Source organism: Ursus americanus, chromosome X (genome assembly GCF_024610735.1).
Source record: "Ursus americanus isolate L20-20 chromosome X, mUrsAme1.1.p, whole genome shotgun sequence".
Lineage (NCBI taxonomy): Eukaryota > Metazoa > Chordata > Mammalia > Carnivora > Ursidae > Ursus > Ursus americanus.
Window position 1 is genome coordinate 84,918,790 of NC_142164.1, and position 21,726 is coordinate 84,940,515.

The 21,726-nt window shown below is 37.1% G+C and overlaps 1 protein-coding gene across 7 annotated transcripts in view; it reads right to left on the minus strand.

The window, feature by feature from the left end:
- KDM6A (lysine demethylase 6A) overlaps positions 1-21,726 on the minus strand; it is a 201,829-nt gene that overhangs the window by 5,616 nt on the left and 174,487 nt on the right. For all 7 annotated transcript variants that reach the window (XM_045812868.2, XM_087860317.1, XM_087860316.1 and 4 more), the window contains 3 exons: positions 18,686-18,800; positions 15,391-15,578; positions 14,457-14,598 (listed from right to left, as the gene is read on the minus strand). In XM_045812868.2, coding sequence (XP_045668824.2) covers positions 14,457-14,598; positions 15,391-15,578; positions 18,686-18,800 — 445 coding nt within the window. The remainder of the gene's footprint in view (positions 1-14,456; positions 14,599-15,390; positions 15,579-18,685; positions 18,801-21,726) is intronic.

Genomic DNA, 21,726 nt, shown 5'->3' on the forward strand with positions numbered 1-21,726 from the left:
AACTTGAGGATAATATAGAATCTTTCATTTCTATTAACACAAGTAAACTCTTCTTATAATTTATACCTTTTCTAAATTCATACTTATGATGCCAACAATATACTGAATTCTCACAATTTGTGCTGATTTTCCTACAGTTTGCTGCGATTACTTGGACTTGTCTGCTAAAGTCTCTTACTCTCCTGTGAATTAGTGGCTTGGGTTCTCCATTTGAAAGAGAAGTTGGACTAGCTGGTCTCTAAGGCACTTTGCAGCTCTAAAATGCAGACAATGAAAATACCCTAAAGAAAAGGAAATGGGTGTAGCAACTGACTGCTGTTCGAGAGCAAAGTTTTTGTGTCTTTTATTCATTGCCTAGGACAGTGCCCGGCATACAGATGCTTGATAAACATTCAATTACTTAACAAGTAAAATTTAAAGCACGATAAACAGCATATTTAATTTCTCTGAATTTATATTTCCTTGCTGTTTCCTAAGTTACAAGGTTAAAGTATTGTTACTTATCAGAACCCATGTAAATTAAGCCAAGGTAAAAAAGATGACTTAAAATATATGTAAACCTGTTAATTTATGTAACAAACCTTAAAACAACAGCAACTTTACAGTTGTAAGGCAGATCCTTTCAGTATCACAAAGAATTTCTCTCTTAATTTGGCTTCAGCAATTCTTCTGTTTAACTTATTTAAAAACAAAATAATGCTTTAGATTGTGGTTTCCAAGTCAAACATAGGACAGCTGTGTGTGGGGGGGGGGATGGGGGGGAGATGTGTCAGGGGAGGTAGCAAGTAAAAAGTTAGATCATGGCAAAAAGAGAGAAGACAGAATTCTAGACTATGCCACCAGCTCCTGAACAGTACCTGCTCCTCCCTTTCCCCTTTCTGCGTCACATACAATTCACCTCTGATCTTACTAAACAAGTTTTCCAAGCAGGGCTTCAAAATAAGGTCTCGTTCACAGGAAAATAAAGCCTAAAACTTTGCAGATACCTTTGGAAGATTTGCAGACTCCACTATGCTCTCGTGTGAGAAAACCCAGAAAAATAATCAAATAATACAATAAAGTGCATAAATAATTAAAAATAAGAACTGGAGGCATGGTATGAGGTGCTTCAGACATGTTATGCCATGCAGGCCTCTCGATGGCCCTGTGCGAGAGGCACTCTTATCTCCATCTTACCAATGAGCAAAACAGGGCTCGGGGAAGCTCAATTTGTCTAATGTCATAAAGCTCATTTTTAAGTGGCTGGGCTAGGGGTTTGTGAAAACAAAATGTTAAGCCACCCCTCACTACCTCAAACGGTACTGTCTTCTTTCTGGTCTCTTTTCCTGTCGTTTTTACCTGCCTGCTCCCCCTCATCCCTTTTGAAGATGGAGATTCTTGAAGCTCCATCAGGACAGTTTGGTTTTGTGTTTCAAACACAGAGCCTTGGTTCTGGGGAGCAGTACTCCGCTCTACTCAGCGAGTGAAGTTTTGCCTCCAACACTACGGACTACTTTGGCAGTTAGAATGTAGTTTACAACTCATGGCTCCTTTGGTAGTTTTATCCAGAAGAAGGCACTTAGTGTATGTTTTTCCTATACACAATAAAGGGTTAGAGCTAGGGTTATATTAAGAGTAAATACTAAGCCACAAATATGCTGCTTCTGGAATCACAGCTCCAGAATTTTTATTTTGTGAGATACTGGAATCTTAGAAAATCATAGTTCAACTAATGTGATCTGACAACAAATAACCAAATTGTGGTTTCCCCCTTCCCCTTTGATTTTTTTCCTTAACAGTAAAAGTTTTTGTTTCTTTCCATTTTCAAAAGGTAGCAGTTGGAACAGAAGAAGAACTGAGAGAGACAGAGGCTCTTTTGGAGTCTACAGCAATAAGCAGGTCCTAGAGAGAGGGTGTGATTCAACTGAAGGGTAGTGAAAAATAAATAGAAAATAAAAACTTTTGGGGAAAGGATGCCTAGGGAAGACACAGATAAACTATTCAAGACTTAACAGTCCTCTGGTTCTGTTTTGGTTAATCTCAGGCTTTGGTTTTATGTGAAGACAACAACATTTGAGTGTACTAAAGAGCTAAAAACTAAGAGTCAAACAAAATCACTGTTGCCATTTCCTCTTCCTTTTAGTTTTGCTGAATTTTAATAAATTTATCTTATGGCAATTAAAAATGTAACTTAAAATAATAAATCACTAGCAAAAAGTATAAAAATGTAGAGGATAGAAGATGCTGTTTTTAACAAATGCATTTTAGGAACAGGGTCAGAAGTGATTTCAGGAGCTAGAAAAGCAGGAAATTCTGTGACGTTTAAGGATCAGTCTGGTTTCAGGACCCTGTGTTTAGCTGTCTGGATGAAAGACTACACAAAAAGGCAGGGGGTATTAAAGACAGCTCTGGCTTGGAAGAAAACCACAAGGAAGAGGCTAATTGCGGGCGTATTGTGTTTGAGGTTACACAGTAGACTCCAATCCACCCAAAAACCCATCTGCAAAGATGGAACCTCAAGAGGGATGGAATTTTAGTGAACAGCTTTACACAGGGGATAGAAATGCAAATATACTTGAAATATCAGAATAAGAAAACTGAAGACAATAAATGGACAAACGATTATGAACAATATAATCATAAATCAATACACTGGGCAAAAGATAGACGAAGTATGCCATGAATGCTAAAAGGAAGGAGAAGCTCATCTTCCACTGAGGAGAGATGGGAAATCACAGAAGTTTTCATAAAGAAGTTGTCAGTTTAGATGGGAGCAAGGAGAGGTGGGAGGAAGACATCTTCCAGGCAGCGGGAATGCCATGAACAAAGCTAGTATGGGGATTATTCAGGGAACAAACAACTGTTGCTACAAGATTTTAATCTCAGGATGGGGTTTCCGGGGCAGGAGAATAAAGGAATAAAGCCACAGTGACAGTACATTATGTTGAAGTGAAGACAACACTGGGGACTATTCAGATATTCCAGGGGCAACTTGACTAAGTTTCCAAAGTTAGTTCCCAAATACCAGTGTGGAGACAGATGAAACATGGGTTAGCTTGATACCCCAAGTCTTTATGGTAACAATCGTAGCCACTAAGAAGTAGATGGGGTACAAATTAAAGTACACCAAGAGATGCCCTGCCTCGACCGATCTATCTTACTGAAAAAGCCGTGCAGGAAAAGTGAGCCAACATGTGAGCCCTTGAAACATACTTGCCACCTGTCACTCCAGGGTTTCATTCCCCTATGACACCAGTGAGTATCCGAATGTCAGTAAGACATCTAACAGTTTCATTTAAACCAACCACATGGCTGAAAATCAAGGTCTCAGTCAATGATAAAATGAGTATCTTAAGAATTTTAAACTCTTGGATGGAAAAATCAAGCATAAAAGAAAATGTTAACCATGAGGATACAGAGTTTTAGAATTTTTAGACTTTGTTTATTCGGTGTTTATTCGGTCAAGCACTGTATGGTTAACCCAGTGGTGTTTCAGAAGACCCAGCCCCAGGACAAGAGCATTAGAATCTACACTAACTGTGGACTGGTCTTCATGGCTATACCCTCTCAATCAATTATCAGGCCAACTGGATATTACCAAAGAGCTGGAGTATACCTCATTTATCCATTAAAAAATGGGAATCAAAGGGAAAAGGGAGGTAATACTGAACAATTTGCTTTAATGTATACTCAAGACCTCTGTGCTTGTGATAAAGTTTGTATTATGTAGGTAGGGTAATAATCTATAATATGTACCAAAAAAAGGGAAAACAAAAATATTGTTAGTTTTAAAAGATCTAATCTAGTCTACGATATCAGGGACTTGCCTGATCAGAGGATTCATCTAGGCCACTGTGAAATAGATTCCCAGGGTTCTTCCCATAGAGCTTTGAATTTACTTGTTAGGAACAGAGACTAGAAACCTATTTTAGTAAGAGTCTCTGCTGATTTTTATGATCAGGGAAGTTAAGAACCAGTGCAAACCTTTTACTTCTTAAGAGATGAAATTGGAAACACTGTCTAAAATTTGTAGCATCATTCTTCAACAGACATTAGTACAATACCAACTTCATGAATCACATTTTTATGATAAAAGCCTTTAAGAGACTATAGAAAGAAAGCTTCAGGGGGGAGATAAGAGCAGATTCTAGAGCTAGATTGCCTGGGTTCAAATCCCAGCTCCACGCATACTTCATATTCTCTGTGCCTCAGTTTCCTCACTGCAGAAAGAGGACAACTAACTAATACTGCTATTATGAGAATTACATGTGTTATATAAAATGCTTAGATTAGTGCCTGGCAATTAGTGATCAGTATTTAAATTCAACATGTCAGATTCTTAAACTATGTTAAAATAATTACATAATTACTAAACTGAAGTTTTTTTAATTTGAAGAAAAAAAAAAACCCGTGCAATGAGTGCCAAGTAAAAGTGCAGTAATTACACCAAAAAGAACCTAAGACAGATTACTTAAATGGTGTTTAGTCTAGATCCCATTAGGTCAGGATTTCTCAATCAAGGCACTGTTGTTATTTTGGGCAGGAAAATTCTTTGTGGTGAGGGGCTGTCCCGTGCACTGTGGGACGCTTAGCAGTATCCTTAGCTTCTACCCACAAAACATCCACAGTACCCCTCCCATTCGAATCATGACACTGCCCTATGTCCCCTGAGGAAGGGGTCAGGGGGAGGCAAAACTACCCATGGTTGAGAACCACTGCCCTAGGTCCATGAATATTATACTTGAAAACTATAAGGTGACTGAGGTTTCTATAACTAATATTAGTATTAATAATTATAACTATAGCTACCATTTACTGAGCGCTTACTCTATGCTAAGACCCACATAATACTTACAAAAGGTGTATTAGAAAGACAATTATTACTCCCATTTTTCAGAAAAGGAAACAAAGACTAGTAAGTTTGGTAATTTGCCCATGGTCCCCCCTACCAATAAACAGAGCAACTGAGGTATGAAGGCAGACTGGACTTCAAACAACTACACAGTGCTGCCCTGCCTGTGATATTTCACTGAGAGATCAAATAGCACAGAACCTAAGACTTAGAAAAATTACAAAGGAAGGCAAATAACGAACATATAATGATCACATATACACGAAAGGCACATAGAAAGTACTTTATAAAGCATTAATATTGTGCATATAAAATGGTACATTTAAAAACAGACCAAAAAAGGTGCATTATAGGTGATCAAAAGTATGACAAAATGATATGACAAGAACTTAAGTTTGTGGGGAGTGGTTTTCAATGGACTTGATACTACTGGAATTTTAGAAAATTTATTTTCAAGTACTGGCTTATAAAGTATTCGTATTTTTAGAATGTGTAACTACCTAGCAGATTACCAGGAGGTTGATAAGAGAATATGTATTCTGAAAACTAACCTTCTACTCCTCAGCATACTACCTGATATGCTCCTCCTAAATCTGAGACTTTCTAATATTGAACTTTTTAGAGGAAAATGGGATCTCTGGCATTCTGTTTTTGACATTTGAAAATGTACTGAACTACTTACCATCACAGCAACTTAAGTGGAACTAACAAGGTAGGTGGTGAAGGAACCAGTTTCCAACGTATTAGAAACATACTATCATTACATTAACTTGATAATAGCCCAACACGATCCCAACAATTCATACCGTATTTATTGGACTTTGCCTCATCTACTATTGAGATTAAACCATTCAACTGCATCTAAAGGAATCTATGTATTGTGAAAGCCTGTTATCTACAGGGAAATCTAATCAGTACCAACAGTCTCCAGAGCTCACTTGCTACACCATCATTTGATTCCTTTTTAAGGGTCCTGTTAAAAGGAATACTTCAATGCTAAAACAGAATGAATATGTGAGTCTTATGAAAGTCAAGTTAAAAAGAGCCTTAGCACTACGGGGAGACAATGTAAGAGCACTATACAGGGAGACAATGTAGGCCAAAGCAATGTACCTCAAATATTTGAAAATGGGAGTCATGAATTTTCAAAGAATGACGTTTCTCCTAGCTCTCAACTATTTTAAAATTAAAACCAAAGAGTAAAAACTGTATATTATGATGAAGATGGATAATCAGCATCAATAATCTCCCCACCCTCAATTTTAGGTTTTAAAGTGCCTATTTAGTAAAACTTCATTTTTAGACCTACCAAAGGAAATAGCTGTGACATAGTTTATACTGGAGTGGGATAGGGATTTACTTAAAGTACGTTCAATAGATCTCAAAAATGTACAACCCAAATAAAATTGTGAGAACACAAATCCAGAATGTGGAACTCTGTATAACACAAAGGTGTGCGAGAGAGAGAGAGAGAGAGAGAGAGAAAGAAAAAAGAAAAGAAAAGAAAAGAAAAGAAAAGAAAAGAAAAGAAAGGAAAAGAAAAAAGAAAAGAAATCATGTAAAAAGACTCACAGATTTAGACACAATGACTACATACTGAAATCAATGTCAGCATCATAGGGGCTGGTGGGGCAGGGAGAGGTAAGAGCTACAATAATACATTTCTGCACAGTTGGGGAATTTCAAATGTAGACTGTATATCAGCTAATTACTACTGAATTTCACATTTCTTATATGTGTTAAACAGTACTGTGGTTACACAAGAATATCCTTATTCTTGGAGATGCAGGCTGAAGCGTTTGGGGTCATGTCATAATGTTTGCAAATTACTTTTTCATATGGCTCAGCCAAAAAAGTGTGTGCATATGCATATGTGGAGACTGCTCAGTAAATGTAGCAAAAACTTATCTGACGACTCCAGATCAGTTATACAGACATTCGAGGTACTATTCTTTGACTTTTGGTAGATTTTTAAAAATTACAAAATAAAAAGCTGGAGGAAAAACTATAAACAAGTTTGGGAGTGGGGACACGCAGCAATGCATTACATGCAAATTTGATATATTTTAAGGAGAACAAGGTATTAATATGGAAAAAATGTCACAGTTCAATGAGTTAAAGGAAAAGATCAGTAGCCTTACACTTCGAGTCTTTCTTACTTCACTTCGTTGTAGAGGCACTGTTCTATTTTAAGAATAGCTAATGGTTCAGAAAACTTAACAGCGAACACCTTAGGAGGGTTACCTGTCAGCCAGGTGAACGTTACAAATGTGTGTACCAGACTCCTTTTCTAAGCAACAGAGCCATATAGTCATCTGGCTACTTAACAGAGATCCCCACTAAACATCACAGGAGACATTCAAGTTCTGCATATCTAAAGTCCGCCAAGCTGGTAATCACTCCCCACACCTAACGCATTTCCTCTCTTCTTCCTTTACCCCCAGGTTCATCAACAGGCACAAATGTCCCACCTCCTCCCCAAGATAAAGCCCCAGCAGGACAGATTTCTCTCTTACCTCCACCATATCACCAGGTGTAGGCTGTTTTACCCTCTAACCTTTGTCCCTCCTCTTGTCTAAACTGCAGCAACTACCTTCTCATTTATTCCTCCAAATCTTCTGCCCTCCATTTATTGTTTCGTCTTGCTGCCAAATGACCTAACATGCAAATTTGGTTATTAAAAAGATTAAAAAAAAATTTTTTTTTTGAGAGAGAGAGCGAGTGAGGGTGGTGGGGAGAGGGCAGAGGGAGAAAGAGAGAGAATCTTAAGCACAAGCCAGACTCGGGGCTCCACCTCACAGCCCAGAGGTCATGACCTGACCCGAAATCAAGAGTTGGAGCTTAACCAACTGAGCCACCCAGGAGCCCATAAAAGATTTAAAATTCTAAAGGCTTCCCACTGGTGGCTATTGCCAATGTGAAGTCTACCTGCAATTTTTAGCAACGTAAGTCTAAATCTATACTCTTCAACTAATATGAACAAGTAGGGCTTATACCTGAAAAGACACTTAAAAGTCTGGTCTAAAGAAGGAGAAACTAAGTTTGTTTATAATATACAGGGTATGTGGAAAAAAGTTTATATTTAGATAGTTACAGGAAATCAGAAGAGACAGTTATTCACTGAGCTTCCACTATAATTTTTCTAAGGAGTTAGGCTGTTAACTTTTCAAATCAAGGTCACTGCATTATAAAATGAAGGAAGTAATCAAGATAATGAATATTCTTTTGACTCACGCCAATGCAGAAGATATTTGGAAGAACGTGAAGCAGAGTATGAAGATTATTATATTTTAGTGAAGCAACTAGGATGTAGATATTGAAAGAGATTACTATATGATTTACTCAGATAAAGTACTTTATGGAATTGCAGGACTCTAAAACACCCAATTTGAACTTGGGAAGTACAAAGAAAAAAACAAGAGTAATGTTGACTTGTTGAAATAACTACAGGTAATTTCATTCTCAAACGATAATGAGGAATTAGTAGGTGGCAACAGGAGAGACTACCATTCTCCCATTATTAAATCACTCAGTGCCAATAGAGATACATGATCTATTACTATACTCCCACAAATTTTTCATAAATTTTGCATAAACTCACTTGTGTTGAAACTTGACCTGGGGCTTTTTATAGGTTTCGCTTATCTCATCAGGGTGACTGTACGTTTTACTGCAGAAATATTAATGTGTTTGATACCAGGATACTGAAACAGACCTTACTAGAAGGACAAAATATATCATATATGCACTGTATTTCTTTTCTAAACCCAAAGAATTCTGCATACCAAACCACGTTTGGCCTAAGGGGTTTAGGATAAAGGACTATGGAGCTACAGTACTACTACTTCTGTGAAGCCTTTCCTTAATGTTCCCTTCTCGCAGAAGTGCCTTCCTCTGTGCTCCTCCATTTTTTAAACCAGTATCTTCACGAGGAAAGATCCCGTATTTTAATGCATTGACTATTTCCCCATATATTATAAGTGGCCTGAGAAGTGATCAAGTCCCTTTCTCCCACAGCACAGTATCACAGCACCAATTCAGTTCACAGTAAATATGAAACAAATATGAAAGCATGAAAAGAACTGGCTGGAGCTGAATGAGTGAGTGGATGTAAAGGCACAAGGTAAATTTCGCTTACGTTGTTTCTGATTAACACTTAACTATGAAGACCCAAAAATGACACGCTGATTCATAGTATTTAGAACTAAAACAGTAATTCAGGGAGGAAGTTAAGTAAGAGGACTATGTATATATATCTTCTCCATTCCACTTCTTACATGGAGCTGATAATTTTTTTTTAAATAGCCTACAATTCACAATGTTTATTGAATTAATGCCTTACTAAAAGATAATTCAAACAAGGAGAAAAAAGGGGGAAGTGTAAAAATTGCAATTCATATTAAAGATGTTTTAAAATACAAAAGAGAGTAGCAAAAATAAATGGAAAATTCAAGCACACATCTAAAGGCAGCAGTGGGAGAAATGGCTGACAAGGTTAAGTGGGGCGTCAGATTTGAGGTACGAATGGGGAATTTTAAAGAAAATTTGCATTTGTGCCTTTGTATGTTTAGCTTAGTTGGTCAGAGTAACCTCAGCAAGAGAACTGACTGGGGCATATTTCAGGTAGAAAGCCAAACTGCTATGGATGGTGGAGTGGACAGGAGATGAAGAAAAAGACTCAGGCCAAGGAGAGAAATGTCAAGAGAGAACCATTACTTAAGAATCGGTAGAGCTCACAAGCCAGGACAAACCAATACACCTTCCTTTGTTGGCAGGATACTAGGTTTGAGGACCAAAGCAATGTTGTGGGTACAATTTTACAGCAAAGCCGAGTTTGTGGAAAAAGACCCCCTCTATTTCTGTAACAATACATTCTCCATCCTGTCTTCTGACCTTTATTTGGTTCACTATTTGCTTTTCTTAAATAGAAGTATTCCTTTAAGCTCTGTCCCCAACCCCTCCCCTTGTCTTTCTCTCCAAGCAATCACAGACGGCTAGTCTGTCAGCTCTAACTTTGCTCTCTGGAGGTCTGCGTTTCCTACAGCTTCTGCGAAACAGCTCTATCCAACTATTTTATTGGCTCCTCAAACCTGCCACCTCGCCCCAAAACGAAGTCCTGTGCCGAAGATACATACAAGTAGCTTTCATACAAGACAGCTATGGGCATTTAATCCTGGCTCTAACCACCTGGGTGACCCTGGGATGCTGAGAGGCAGAACTCAGATACAGTCTGGGAAGCACTATTCTTAGTGCTCAGCTAAGTACCAAATTCAATTTATTATTTATATATATATTTTTAGAGAGAGCATGTGAGTGATGGGGGGAGAGGTGCAGAGGGAGAGGGAGAGAATCTTAAGCAGATCTGAGCTCAGAGCCCAATACGGAGCTCGATTTCATGCCCCTGAGATCCTGACCTGAGCCAAAATCAAGAGTTGGACACTTAACCAACGAAGCCATCCAGGCATGCCCCCCAAAATCAATTTATTAACTAGGATTATTACTAAAACCACATAGGACCCACACTTGAAAACCCAAACTATCTTTGACTCACTCCTTTCTCTTACCATCCAAAAGCTTATTTTGTTTATTTAACTGCTAGAAAGAACCTCATGAAACCCAAATTAGATCGTATTAGTTAAAAACCCATCAAAAGCTATCTAACAGAATAGACTTATGTTTGGCACACCATGATCTGCCACTACCTGTATCTTATTCTACTACTCATCACACACATTGTCCTCAAGCTAGAATGTACCACCACATACGTAGCAAGTTGTATCACGTACGCGTTTAAGATCACGCAAATACCCAGAAGGGAAGAAGTCAGGACGGAGGAGCAGAAGAGGTAGGTGCTGGGCACAGGAGAGCTGGCGGAAGAAAAGATGACCTGGAGTGAGTATGCACTTGCTGGTTCTCTAGGCAGAAGTTCCCCTGAGCCTCTCACAGAGTCAGCAGCCTTACCATGCTGAATATGACTGTAATAGTACAACAGAGCTTCTCCACATAAGTCAACGATTTCACCTGGTGCTCAAGTGAAGAAAGGGTATTTATTTATTCCCTCACTGGAGGAAAATGTGGCTATGCTGGACTGAAGGAGACATGTTATGTATTACTTTGTAGATGAACTGAAGCATCTTCCTGATGACTCAAGAGTTCGGTCTTAAACTGGCTTTAGGTGTTATTCCTCTGTCCTCTCTCCTCTCCCTGCCTCTACATCTTTACCACTTCACACAAATTACCTGCTTCCCACAATACACAGACTTCTGATTCCATGAGGCTGGAACGAACCCAATGGGGATCTCTCTATTTCTTTCAATCTATTTATATGCACTTTTACTTCAAGACAAGACCTATACCAGATACAGACAGACGACAGACACATATACCCTCTCTAGTGCCTAGCCTAGAGCCTTGTATAGAGTTAGCAAATATTCATTAAATTACAGAAAGTAAAAATGAAAGAAAAGGAACAATGCTGGCTGGTGAAAAGTACATTTTTAGTAATAGCTGAATGGCTATGTTTTAAGAGGGAAGTTTATAAAGCAAGGCTTAGGGGTCTGAATTTATAGTGAAGAGTTTCAATCAGTGTGATGACAAAAGGAGCTTGCTAATCACGTCTCATGACAACTCAAGCTGGGAGCAGAATTCTTAATATAATGGGGAACACAAGAAAGATTCAAATGACTGAATATTTTGTAGCACGAAGTAAAAATGGGAGTAAGTAAGTGCATTTAGGTTAAAAAAAAAAAAAAGGTAGGTACAAGGAACAACAGTACCATGGGTAATTTTAAGTTGAAAAACATCCAAATTCTGTGTATCCAATTTCAACACAACTTTATAACAAAGATGAATATGGGTATCAATGCTCAACATTTCAAATGTTAAGAGGGATGATGATAATCTAGAACGAGTCTAGAAGGATGACAAGGATGATGGGGACGGAGGGATGGAAAAGATGATAGAGGTGAGAGATGTTTAATGAAGCCAGGTAGGAAGAAGAACAGAATAGACAATGATCTTCCCTTGATTCCTTCTTCTTTCTTGCCACTTCCGCCCCCCCATGCTACAACGTATGAGCAAGTTCTGAGAGCTTTAGCTCCCCCACAGACCCTAGTTTGATCCCTCTCTCCACCCCTCATGGGTAAAATGTCTGTCTAGGTTGGTCTGTTCTGTTGCAATTGCCTTCTGTCTACCCACTCCCCCTTTCCAACACTGCCTCGTGGAATCCATTCTCTACAAAGCAACCAGATACATTTTCTTAAAAGTTTAAATCAGAACCCATCCGTCTCCTGCTTACAATCCACTAATGGTAACCTATAACACCCAGAACTAACATTTAAACTGCTTACCATGTCCTAAAAGTCCATGTTCAATCTGGTTCCTGTTCACTTCATTGAGCTTACTGCAACCCCTCCCTTCTTTCTCATTCTGCCTTTCTGTCCCACAAACATGCCAAAGCTGTTTCCAATTCAGCATTCAGGCCTGAAATGTTCTACCCCTAGGTCCTTGGTTGACTCCACCTCAGTATATGGGTCTAAGCACAAAATTCATCTTCTCAGACACCTTCCATGACTGCTGTAGAAAAAACAGCACTCCCACCCCCCGCCACCCAAATAATAATGCATTTCATCTTATTCATACTACTTGTTAGTAATTTATTCATCTCTCTGGTGGTCTCTGTGTCTTGCTCCACTAGAATTTAAGTCCCCTGAGGGGCGGGGTTTTAACTTAAACACAGCACAGAGTTGGTTCCTAAACACTTGTTGAATGGAATATATTCTACATAGATCCGAAACATATTGAGGGAATTAGGACTAAATAACAGGTAGATTTCAGGCCAATCTGTAAAGAATGCTCAAGAATTATAGTGAGGTAATGAGAACGTTCAACGAGTTGCTGGATGACCACAAATTACGGAGGCTATAGAATGGATTACTGCAGTTAGTAGTAGTTTTGACTAAGTGACCTTAAAAATCCTTCCCAATTATAAAATCCTAATCTATCTAAAATGTAATGAGTCACTTTCAATATACATAGCTATTTGATAAATGGTTTCTATGCTGTACCATCCCTGTACCCTCAGGAGATCTGAATTAGCCTCTAGTTTATGCCTATCTCAAATTTACTAAACATCTTCTGTGACTTTAAATCATTTCTCCCCCAAAAGTAACCCTGAACTTGCCCTTCAGAGCAAGGTAGCATCGTCAGATATAATAAGATAAATGGATAGATAACCCCTCGCATCCCACTATCAATTACATTTATAGAATACGGTACCCAAGATCCAACTTTTTAAAAGGATTTGTACATCATGTGATGTAATGAGCACTGGGTACTATATAAGACTGATGAATCACTGAACTGTACCTCTGAAACTAATAATACACTATATGCTGATTAACTGAATTTAAATTTTTTAAAAAAGGATTTGTACATTATTTGCTATGATTTGGGTTTTGTTACCTCTTGTCTCCCCTACTACTTCTGCCCAAGACTAGCTAAAATACTGCAACTGATAAAGGATGATATCATAAGCTAATCCAGAGGTATGTTACCTTGACCACACAATTTGTTTGAATGAAATTTTGGACTTAGGTTTGAAATCATTTAATTAAGACAGGATAACTTTCAAAAGACAGTATTGTGAAAACAACATATGTTGACCAAATTAATATAGCTGCAGGAGAAATACTTAATATAAGCACTACCTTAACAAAGATGAAAACTATAAATCTTTTATCAGTGAGTATAAAGCAGTGTATTCCAAAATGAGTTTTTGAGAAGATCAATTCTTTCAAAGATACTGGTCAAATAAATAAGTTTGGGAAATAACATTATCTAACCCTCCTCCTTCCCCATTCACAAAACGTATCAACACTTATAGTCTCTACAACATTTTACAAAAACTATTAAAAGAATAAAGGACTTGTAAAACTTAACCTAATCCATCATTTTCCATATTTCTTTGACCAGAATCGCCCACCTTTTCAGGGTAGGGGCAGCAGTGGTAGAAAATACAGTTTAGGGAAACACTGCTATATAGCACTGTTTGAAAATATTACTTCTAAATATATTTACAAAATAGCTAAGATAGAAACTGACAATAAATGAGAAGCTTAGTAGGATATATATATATTCAAATAACTTGTATTAGGTGTTTAAAGCAGCTAAGAAAAGGGACAATTATAAGATGGATGATTTCATTAAAACAAGTAAAAAATTGCCATTTTAGTTAAGTCCCTATATTAAATGCTAATTTATCTGTACCAGCAATTATTCTGTGATGCCATTCTCTCCCCCTGATACCAAGGGCAGTCTTTCAATATTAAAACTCAAGTTCTCCTAGGAATCAGGTGGCTCAGAGGGTAGCGGGGAAGCACAGGCCCATGAATCTACTGGTTTAGAATCATTTGTGTGCCTTCAATCCTCTTTGTACCATAATGTACTGACTATCTGGATGGGAAAAATACTTTTAATGTGTGGATTCTTGTACTACATTTTATTAGACTTCTGGACCATTTTGTTGTGATGTCAACATAATTCTATTGGGGGGGGGGGGGGAAGTACTGAATAGTTAACACTCCCCAAAAAGAGAGGGACTACAGCAGTTTTAGAAAGCACTTACTTAATCATTTCAAAAAGCTTTGGATCTGAGACCTTGATATTTCGTGCCATATTCCAGGAAAGATGAACCATGGGTACTATTGACTTCACACTTTGCAATTTGTTCCATTCGTACCGTTCCACTGCCAATTTATACTGGCAGGCTAGGAAAAAAAAAACAGTTATAAAATAGCAACCCAAAGTACCAAAAGATATGAAGTTACCATTATCACCTTCTCAGATGATATCAATACCAATTCTGAAAACCACAAAACATTACAAAAATAATTTTTATGTTTCTTTGATAATTATGGCAATAACAACAGTAGTGAACACATAAAGAGTGCTTACTATAACTATGTGCCAGGCATTGTGCTGAGCTATTTTTATATATTATCTTATTTCATTTTTATCATCACCTTATTATTATTCCCATTATACAGATGAAGAAATTGAGGCTCAGAGAGGTTATATAACTTGCCCAAAGTTGCAAGAGCCAGATCCTGGTCCTAATCCAGGTCTTTCTGGCTCTAAAGGCCATATTCTTAATCTGAATTTTCTACTGCCTGAAGGCAGGCATAATTCAAACAGATTTTGACATAAAAGGGCTATTCATACAACATACCAGATAAAAGAAAATCTGAAAGAATGAATAACCACTCCATTTTGCCTTCTCCCATAAAGGGTTTCCTTTATAAAACAAAACCAAGCACTCTAAAAAGTATTAAAAGTATATCTTCCTTGTATATAAAGACATAAATTTGTTATTTGCTGAAATCTATGGTCTTGTATTTCTACTTGTTAATTTCTGGTACTACAAATTAAAATTTTATTCAAGGAGACACAATTCTTCTTCCAATTTCTAGGGAGTTATATTCTAAGAAAAAAAATAAACCTATCAGATACAATCCTTTATAAATTAAACTTTTTTTTAAAAAGCATATTCTTTAAAATACCTGTAAGTGGACCAACATTCCAAGCAATGTTGTTGCACCAGCCAATAGCCTGAACCCAATGAACAGTGCCTGCATTTATCCAGACCAAATCTCCAGGTCGCTGAATAAACCTATACACTGGAACATTTGCTTCATAAAGATCTTCGAGGTTGGGCCACCAAGAACCCATTAGGAAATTCAAATTATTTCTGAAATAAGAAAAAGTAACGCAAATGGATCAAATACTTTAATAAAGCTCCTTAGTAAGACTGGAAAACAAGGTCAAAACTTCTTAAAACATGCCCAAAACTTCTTAAAACTGCATTGAAACTTAACTGCTTGTGCAATAAGAACTACTATATGTAAAAAGTGAGTAAAATTAATTACAGGTAAGTACTGAATAACTTATCTGAAGATCAGTACTACTACCTTCAGATGATTTGTCAAAGATCCAAATGAAATCCAAAGCTCCTTTAAAGTAACACTTATATACATTAACTTTTCATTTCATTTCACTAAAAGCTATTTGACCGAACCCTTCTTCCTGGAATAACAAGAAATCTCTAAAAGGTAAATGGAAGGTGGAACTGACATCAAATCATTTAGGTCCATAAACAGGAATGCTATGGCAGATTAAATAAAGTATTAGGAACTCCGACTTCTGAGGCAAAGTGGAAAACAGAATGGTCTCTACTGCTGTTTTGAATTCTAAGCAGGAAAAGGAGACAGGATGTCAGTCTCTTGAGTTTTGATGACTAGTTAAAACTGTGCAGCTGAAAACAACTTCATAAAAAACGAACAATCATACACATGCACAAACAACCATCATCACTGCCACCACCACCAATGTACTTTGGAAACATTCTTTGGATCTTAGTAAGCTTTTACTTTAAAATCTGGCTGCTTCTTATTCCACTTCATCATGATATAAAATGAAGCATTTTTTAAACTACATAAAGTTTGTAAAATTCAATTAGCGACATTTTGGGGAAGGAAGAACTTGCAGAATGGAAACATTCCTTTCCTTAAGATCTAAGAAGTAGTCTTTATTTCTGTCCTGTGCCAAAGGATACAATAAAGTGTACCTTGAAATTATTCTCATTGGTTTAAATTTAATTTTTTTTGTCTAGATCAAGGGCTGGCAAACTGTGGCCCATGGGCCAAATCCAGCTCACCTAGTTTTGTAAATGAAACTTTTATTAGACCATAGCCATGCCCACTCATTTACATATTATTATATATGATTGCTTATGTACTGCAGTGATACAGCTGTGACAGATACCATATGACCTGCAAAGCCTAAAATATTTATTATCTGGCCCTTTATGGAAAAATCTTACCAACACCTGATATAGATGGAATCTTTGCCTATGTTTTTCCTTAAAAAAATGCAGGGCTGCTCTTCAAAGTCTAGAAGACTGCCAATGGTAGGCTAATGGCAAGGGGATATGGATGGGCTTACTGTCTGTAATAAGGCTCAGTAGATACAGTCCAGAAAAGCTTGCCTATGAAGCAAAATATGGTTACAAATTCTATCCCTACTTCACCCATGTGTTGTCATCATAACAGTGGAGAAAACTTTCTATCCAAAAGCAAGCAAGCAATCAAGTAAGCAAGACCACCAAATAATCAACAACTAAGTCAAAAATAAATAAATGAATAAATAAAGTTACCCAAAAAAGCAAGCATCCTTTTTATAATATATTCAAGTACATGGTTATTTCAAGACAGATATTGTTTAAAATCCTAACAAAAACTACAGACATGGTCAGGATCAGTCAGTATCAAAAGCAACAATCCTTATGTGGAACAAAATTACACTGAAATGCTGGGTTATCAAGTGCTATTTCTGCACCTTAAATTTCCCTAACCCTTCATACTAACTTTGTTATTTTTATTATCCCCAAGTTCACACTTTTTAGACATCATCTGCCTCTTCTAATTATCTTTGTTCTCAGATCACCTCCCCATTAGGTAGGAAAGAAAAACTAAATCCTGAAGAGAGCCAATCTCTACTCAGAAATAATGAACAAGGATCAGTGTACTGTGGTTGTAATAATACACTACTATCTCAAACTTTAAGAAAGAAAAATCTTTCTGTAGCACAATGGAGATTTCCTGTACGACACTGCTTTCTCTGCTACCACCACACCACTGGTCCATAAAACTAAGCACAGATTAAAGTAGATCAGGTTATTTCATCAGAGCATTTGAACTTCAAAATTCCCCATCTTTGGCTTTCTTATATGAAAGGAAAATTGTGTGTTAGACAGTAAAAAACAATGAAAGGTAATTATCTGTTGCCTGTATATAAGGAAATTTTGGATTAGTGTGGGGTTTTTTTGTAACTATATTTACACTTGTTACTAAACCAAGACATTTACAGCAAAAATCCTGGAACCCAAGATAAAAAAAAATTCTAAGTATGTGGAGTACATGTATAGTTAGTTTTCAGAATCTCTTATAATGTAAATGTTTCTGGTGGTTCCCCCTTTACCTTCTTGGGGTGGGGAGAATAACACCATATATATGTATAATTTATGTTTTTAACCACAATAATTTTCCAATGTTATTACTAACTGAAAATATCAGGTGCTTGCTTACATAATGAAGTACTTTCAAAAAAAAAAAAAAAAGGAGAGAAAGAGTAAGTTTCCATTCAGACAAATAATTAAGTTTAAACCAATGAAAATAATTCCGAGGTACTCTTTAACACAAGATAAAGAAATAAAGGAAGGCTATTTCTAGGACCTTAAGGAAAGGAATACTTCTACTAGGTGAGATCCTTCAATTAAAGAAAAGAAAATCTGAAGCAGCTGATTAAATTTTATAAAATTCTTTTATAGGAATAGTTGCCAGTGTAGTTTTAAAAAGGATTTATATTATGGTGATATGACAAAGAGTATTATGTTCAAACTTGAGTTATTAACAACCTATAAAGGTGCTCTACTATAGAATTCCTTCCACTTCTAGAACCAGTCATAGTAAAGTAATTTTTCTTGGAATATAGATCTCCCACATGAGCAAGTATTTATGCATCAATTGTTCAATTAACCTAATAAACAATTCAACCTTCCTATCTTCTAAATTCAAGACTGTTACTACTGCATGGAATGGTTTCAAGGCATCTTTCTTAAAGTATTCTCAGTAATGCAAAGGAATAGACTTGGAATCAAATCAATTTAAATGAATTTTTTTGCTGAATGGTAAGTGAAAACTGGTTACATACATTAGGATATCCAGGTTAGTAAGCTGTCCTTTATAATTACTATTTTTGAATAATTATGTTTAAAAAAAATTTAGTTTGGAAACCTACTTTTCACAGAAGTCATTCAGAACACCCCAATAACCTTCAGGGACAACAAACCATTCACAGTCACCTGGACCAATATTTATGTTAACTGAACAGAAGTTGTTATTTTCTTGATGTCCTGAAATGAGAAAAGAAAAACAGTAATCAGCACGCTATAAGTTCTACAGAAAAATGTGTCTTTAGAAATAAGACCTCGGAAATGTTCGACACCAAATGTTCTGGTGGTATTCAGCTGTTTGTCGTTATTTTTGTGTCTAGTTTTAGAGCAGAGTTTGGTCAGCTCCTAACTTACTCAGTAAGACCTTCTGCAGAGGTAGTCTAAATCATGACTAAAAGCTTAGGTTCTAGAGCCAGGCTCCTAAGCGTATGTGAATCTGGGCAAGTTGCCAAATCTTTCTGACTCAGTTTCCTTATATAAAAGATTAGATAATAACAATTCCAATAAATTATTGGGTTGTTCTGAGGATCAGTGAAATAATGACTGCTTTGAACAGTGCCAAATATACAGTAAGTAATAAGCATTAGCTATTATTGATATCATTACCACTTCTTTGTGAACTAATCCCCATTTCTCACAAGTAGTATTAGGACATCAGTAAAGAGGCAAGAAATCTGGTTCTCTAATGTAGCTGTGGGAGTACTGTCAATGAAAGTGATGGAGCAGGGAGAACTCTTCAGAAACACTAAAAAAAGAAAAAGAAAAAACCTAGTAAAAACTGCCAGAAGCAACCTTACTAGAACTCTGGGCAATAGCTGAAGGTTTAGAGCAACCAAGTGAATGCCCGACCAGAAAGAACTTCTAACACAGTAGGAGACTTTTATGTCACTTTAACTTACCTTATCCCCACCCACATCACTAGTGTGGCAGTGGACTTAAAAATGGTAGTCTTGTGTTCCTAGTGTGAGTGTCCCTGGTTCTGGAGGGAACAGAGTGGATCCTGTTTCCTAGGAATTATGTTTTTCTGTTTCTCCTTGACCGGAGTTTCCCCAAAAGACTAACACAAGGAGCTTCACTCGATCAGGGCAAGTGGTTCAGTAGAGAAGGTTTCCCCCAGAACAATGAAAGGCCAGTGAACAAGCTGATGCTCCCAAGGGCAAAAACAAAGAGTTGGGGCAAACAACAGACACACCAAAGGCCTGGAAAGAAAAGCTAGGGAGTGAGATTTGAAGGGAATACAGGCTTTGAAAAGTTCCCGTGAATACTGGTGAATTTAGAAAGCCACATGCATACCCAGAGCAGGGCGCATGCTCAGAAATATACCTCAGACCATAAATTTTAACTTCTTGCTAATCTTTAGGTGCAGTGCAAACAAGGAGGTAAATGCTAAAAGTACAATTGTAAGCAGCATGGCTAAGTGTAGGAGTGACTCAACAAAGAGGCAATCTGCAAAGACCCGGAGAATTATTTTTTCTTTTCTTTCTGTTCATTTTTCCATTCTTCTTTCTTTTTTTGGCACAAAGCACTGAAGGAAATCTCTGTCAGGTCACTGGCTAACTGCTGAGATAATGGAAAAGAAACTTCAGTACCCACACATGCCAAGGAACACAGTCTTTGTAAAAATACTGTGGAAAAGTCACTGAACAAACAGACAACTGCACCCCACAATAAGCAAGAACAAACCCTGGAGAGGGAGAATCTGATTTCTGTAATTGCCACATGACAACATTCAAAATGTCAAAATATTAGCACAGTACTATGCTTAAGGAACAGAGACTTCAGGGAGTACATCTGACTGAGAATAGTCTTGTTTTTTTTTAAATTCTCAGAGTCTGTTTTTACAAAAAATTACAAGGCTTGCAAATAAACAAGAATGTATGACCCAGTCACAGGAAAAAAAAGAAGAAATAATTAACAATAACTATTCCTGAAAAAGAACAGACACTGGACTTAATAGCCAAACACTTTAAATTAACTGTCTTATATACTTTAAAGAGCTAAAAGAAACCACAGACAAGAACCACAGGAAACAAGGAGAATGAGGTCTCAACAGAGATTATTAATAAAGAGACAGAAATTATCATAAATAAAATATTGAAGCTGAAAAGTATAACTGAAATTAAAAATTCACTAGTGGGTTTCAAACAGCAGATTTGGGCAGGTTAAAGCAAGAATCCACAAACTTGCAGATAGTCAAATGAAACTAACCATTTTGAGAAGAAAGAAAATAGAATGAAGAAAAATTAACAGAGCCTAAGGGATCATCAAATACAGTAACCTATGCCTTGTGGGAGTCCCAAAGAAGAGGAGAAAGGACAGTAGGAATATATGAAGAAATGATGGTCCAAAACTTCCCCAAATTTGACAGAACATGGATCTATACATCAAAGAAGCTAAAGAAACTCCAAAGTAGGAAAAACTGAAAGAGATCCATTTTAGTCACATTTTAGTCAAGCTGTAAAAATCCAAAGATAATTTTGAAAGCCAAAAAAAAAGTGATGTCACATACAAGGGGTTATCAATAAGATTAATAGCTGATTTCATATCAGAAACCATGGAGGACAGAAAGCAACAGGGTAACACATTTAAACTGCTGAAATAAAGAAAAAAAATTAACCAAGAATTCCATATCTGACAAAAATATTCTTCAAAAATAATGGAGAAACTAAGACATTCTCAGATAAACAAAAGCTGAAAGAGTTTGTCACTAGCCAATCTGCCATATGAGAAAATGCTAGAGGGGCGCCTGGGTGGCTCAGTCGTTAAGTGTCTGCCTTCGGCTCAGGGTGTGATCCCGGAGTCCTGGGATCGAGCCCTGCATCGGGCTCCTCTGCTGGGAGCCTGCTTCTTCCTCTCCCACTCCCCCTGCTTGTGTTCCCTCTCTCACTGGCTGTCTTTCTCTCTGTCAAATAAATAAATAAAATCTTAAAAAAAAAATGCTAGAGGCTGAATTTTCAGGCTGAACTGAAACAAAGACAGTAATTCACAACCCTGTGATGAAGAGATAAAGCACTACAGTAAAGGTAACTACCTAAGTTGGAAGATTCACACTTTCCAATTTTGAAACTTACCTCAAAGGTACAGCAATCAAACCAGCATGGTACTG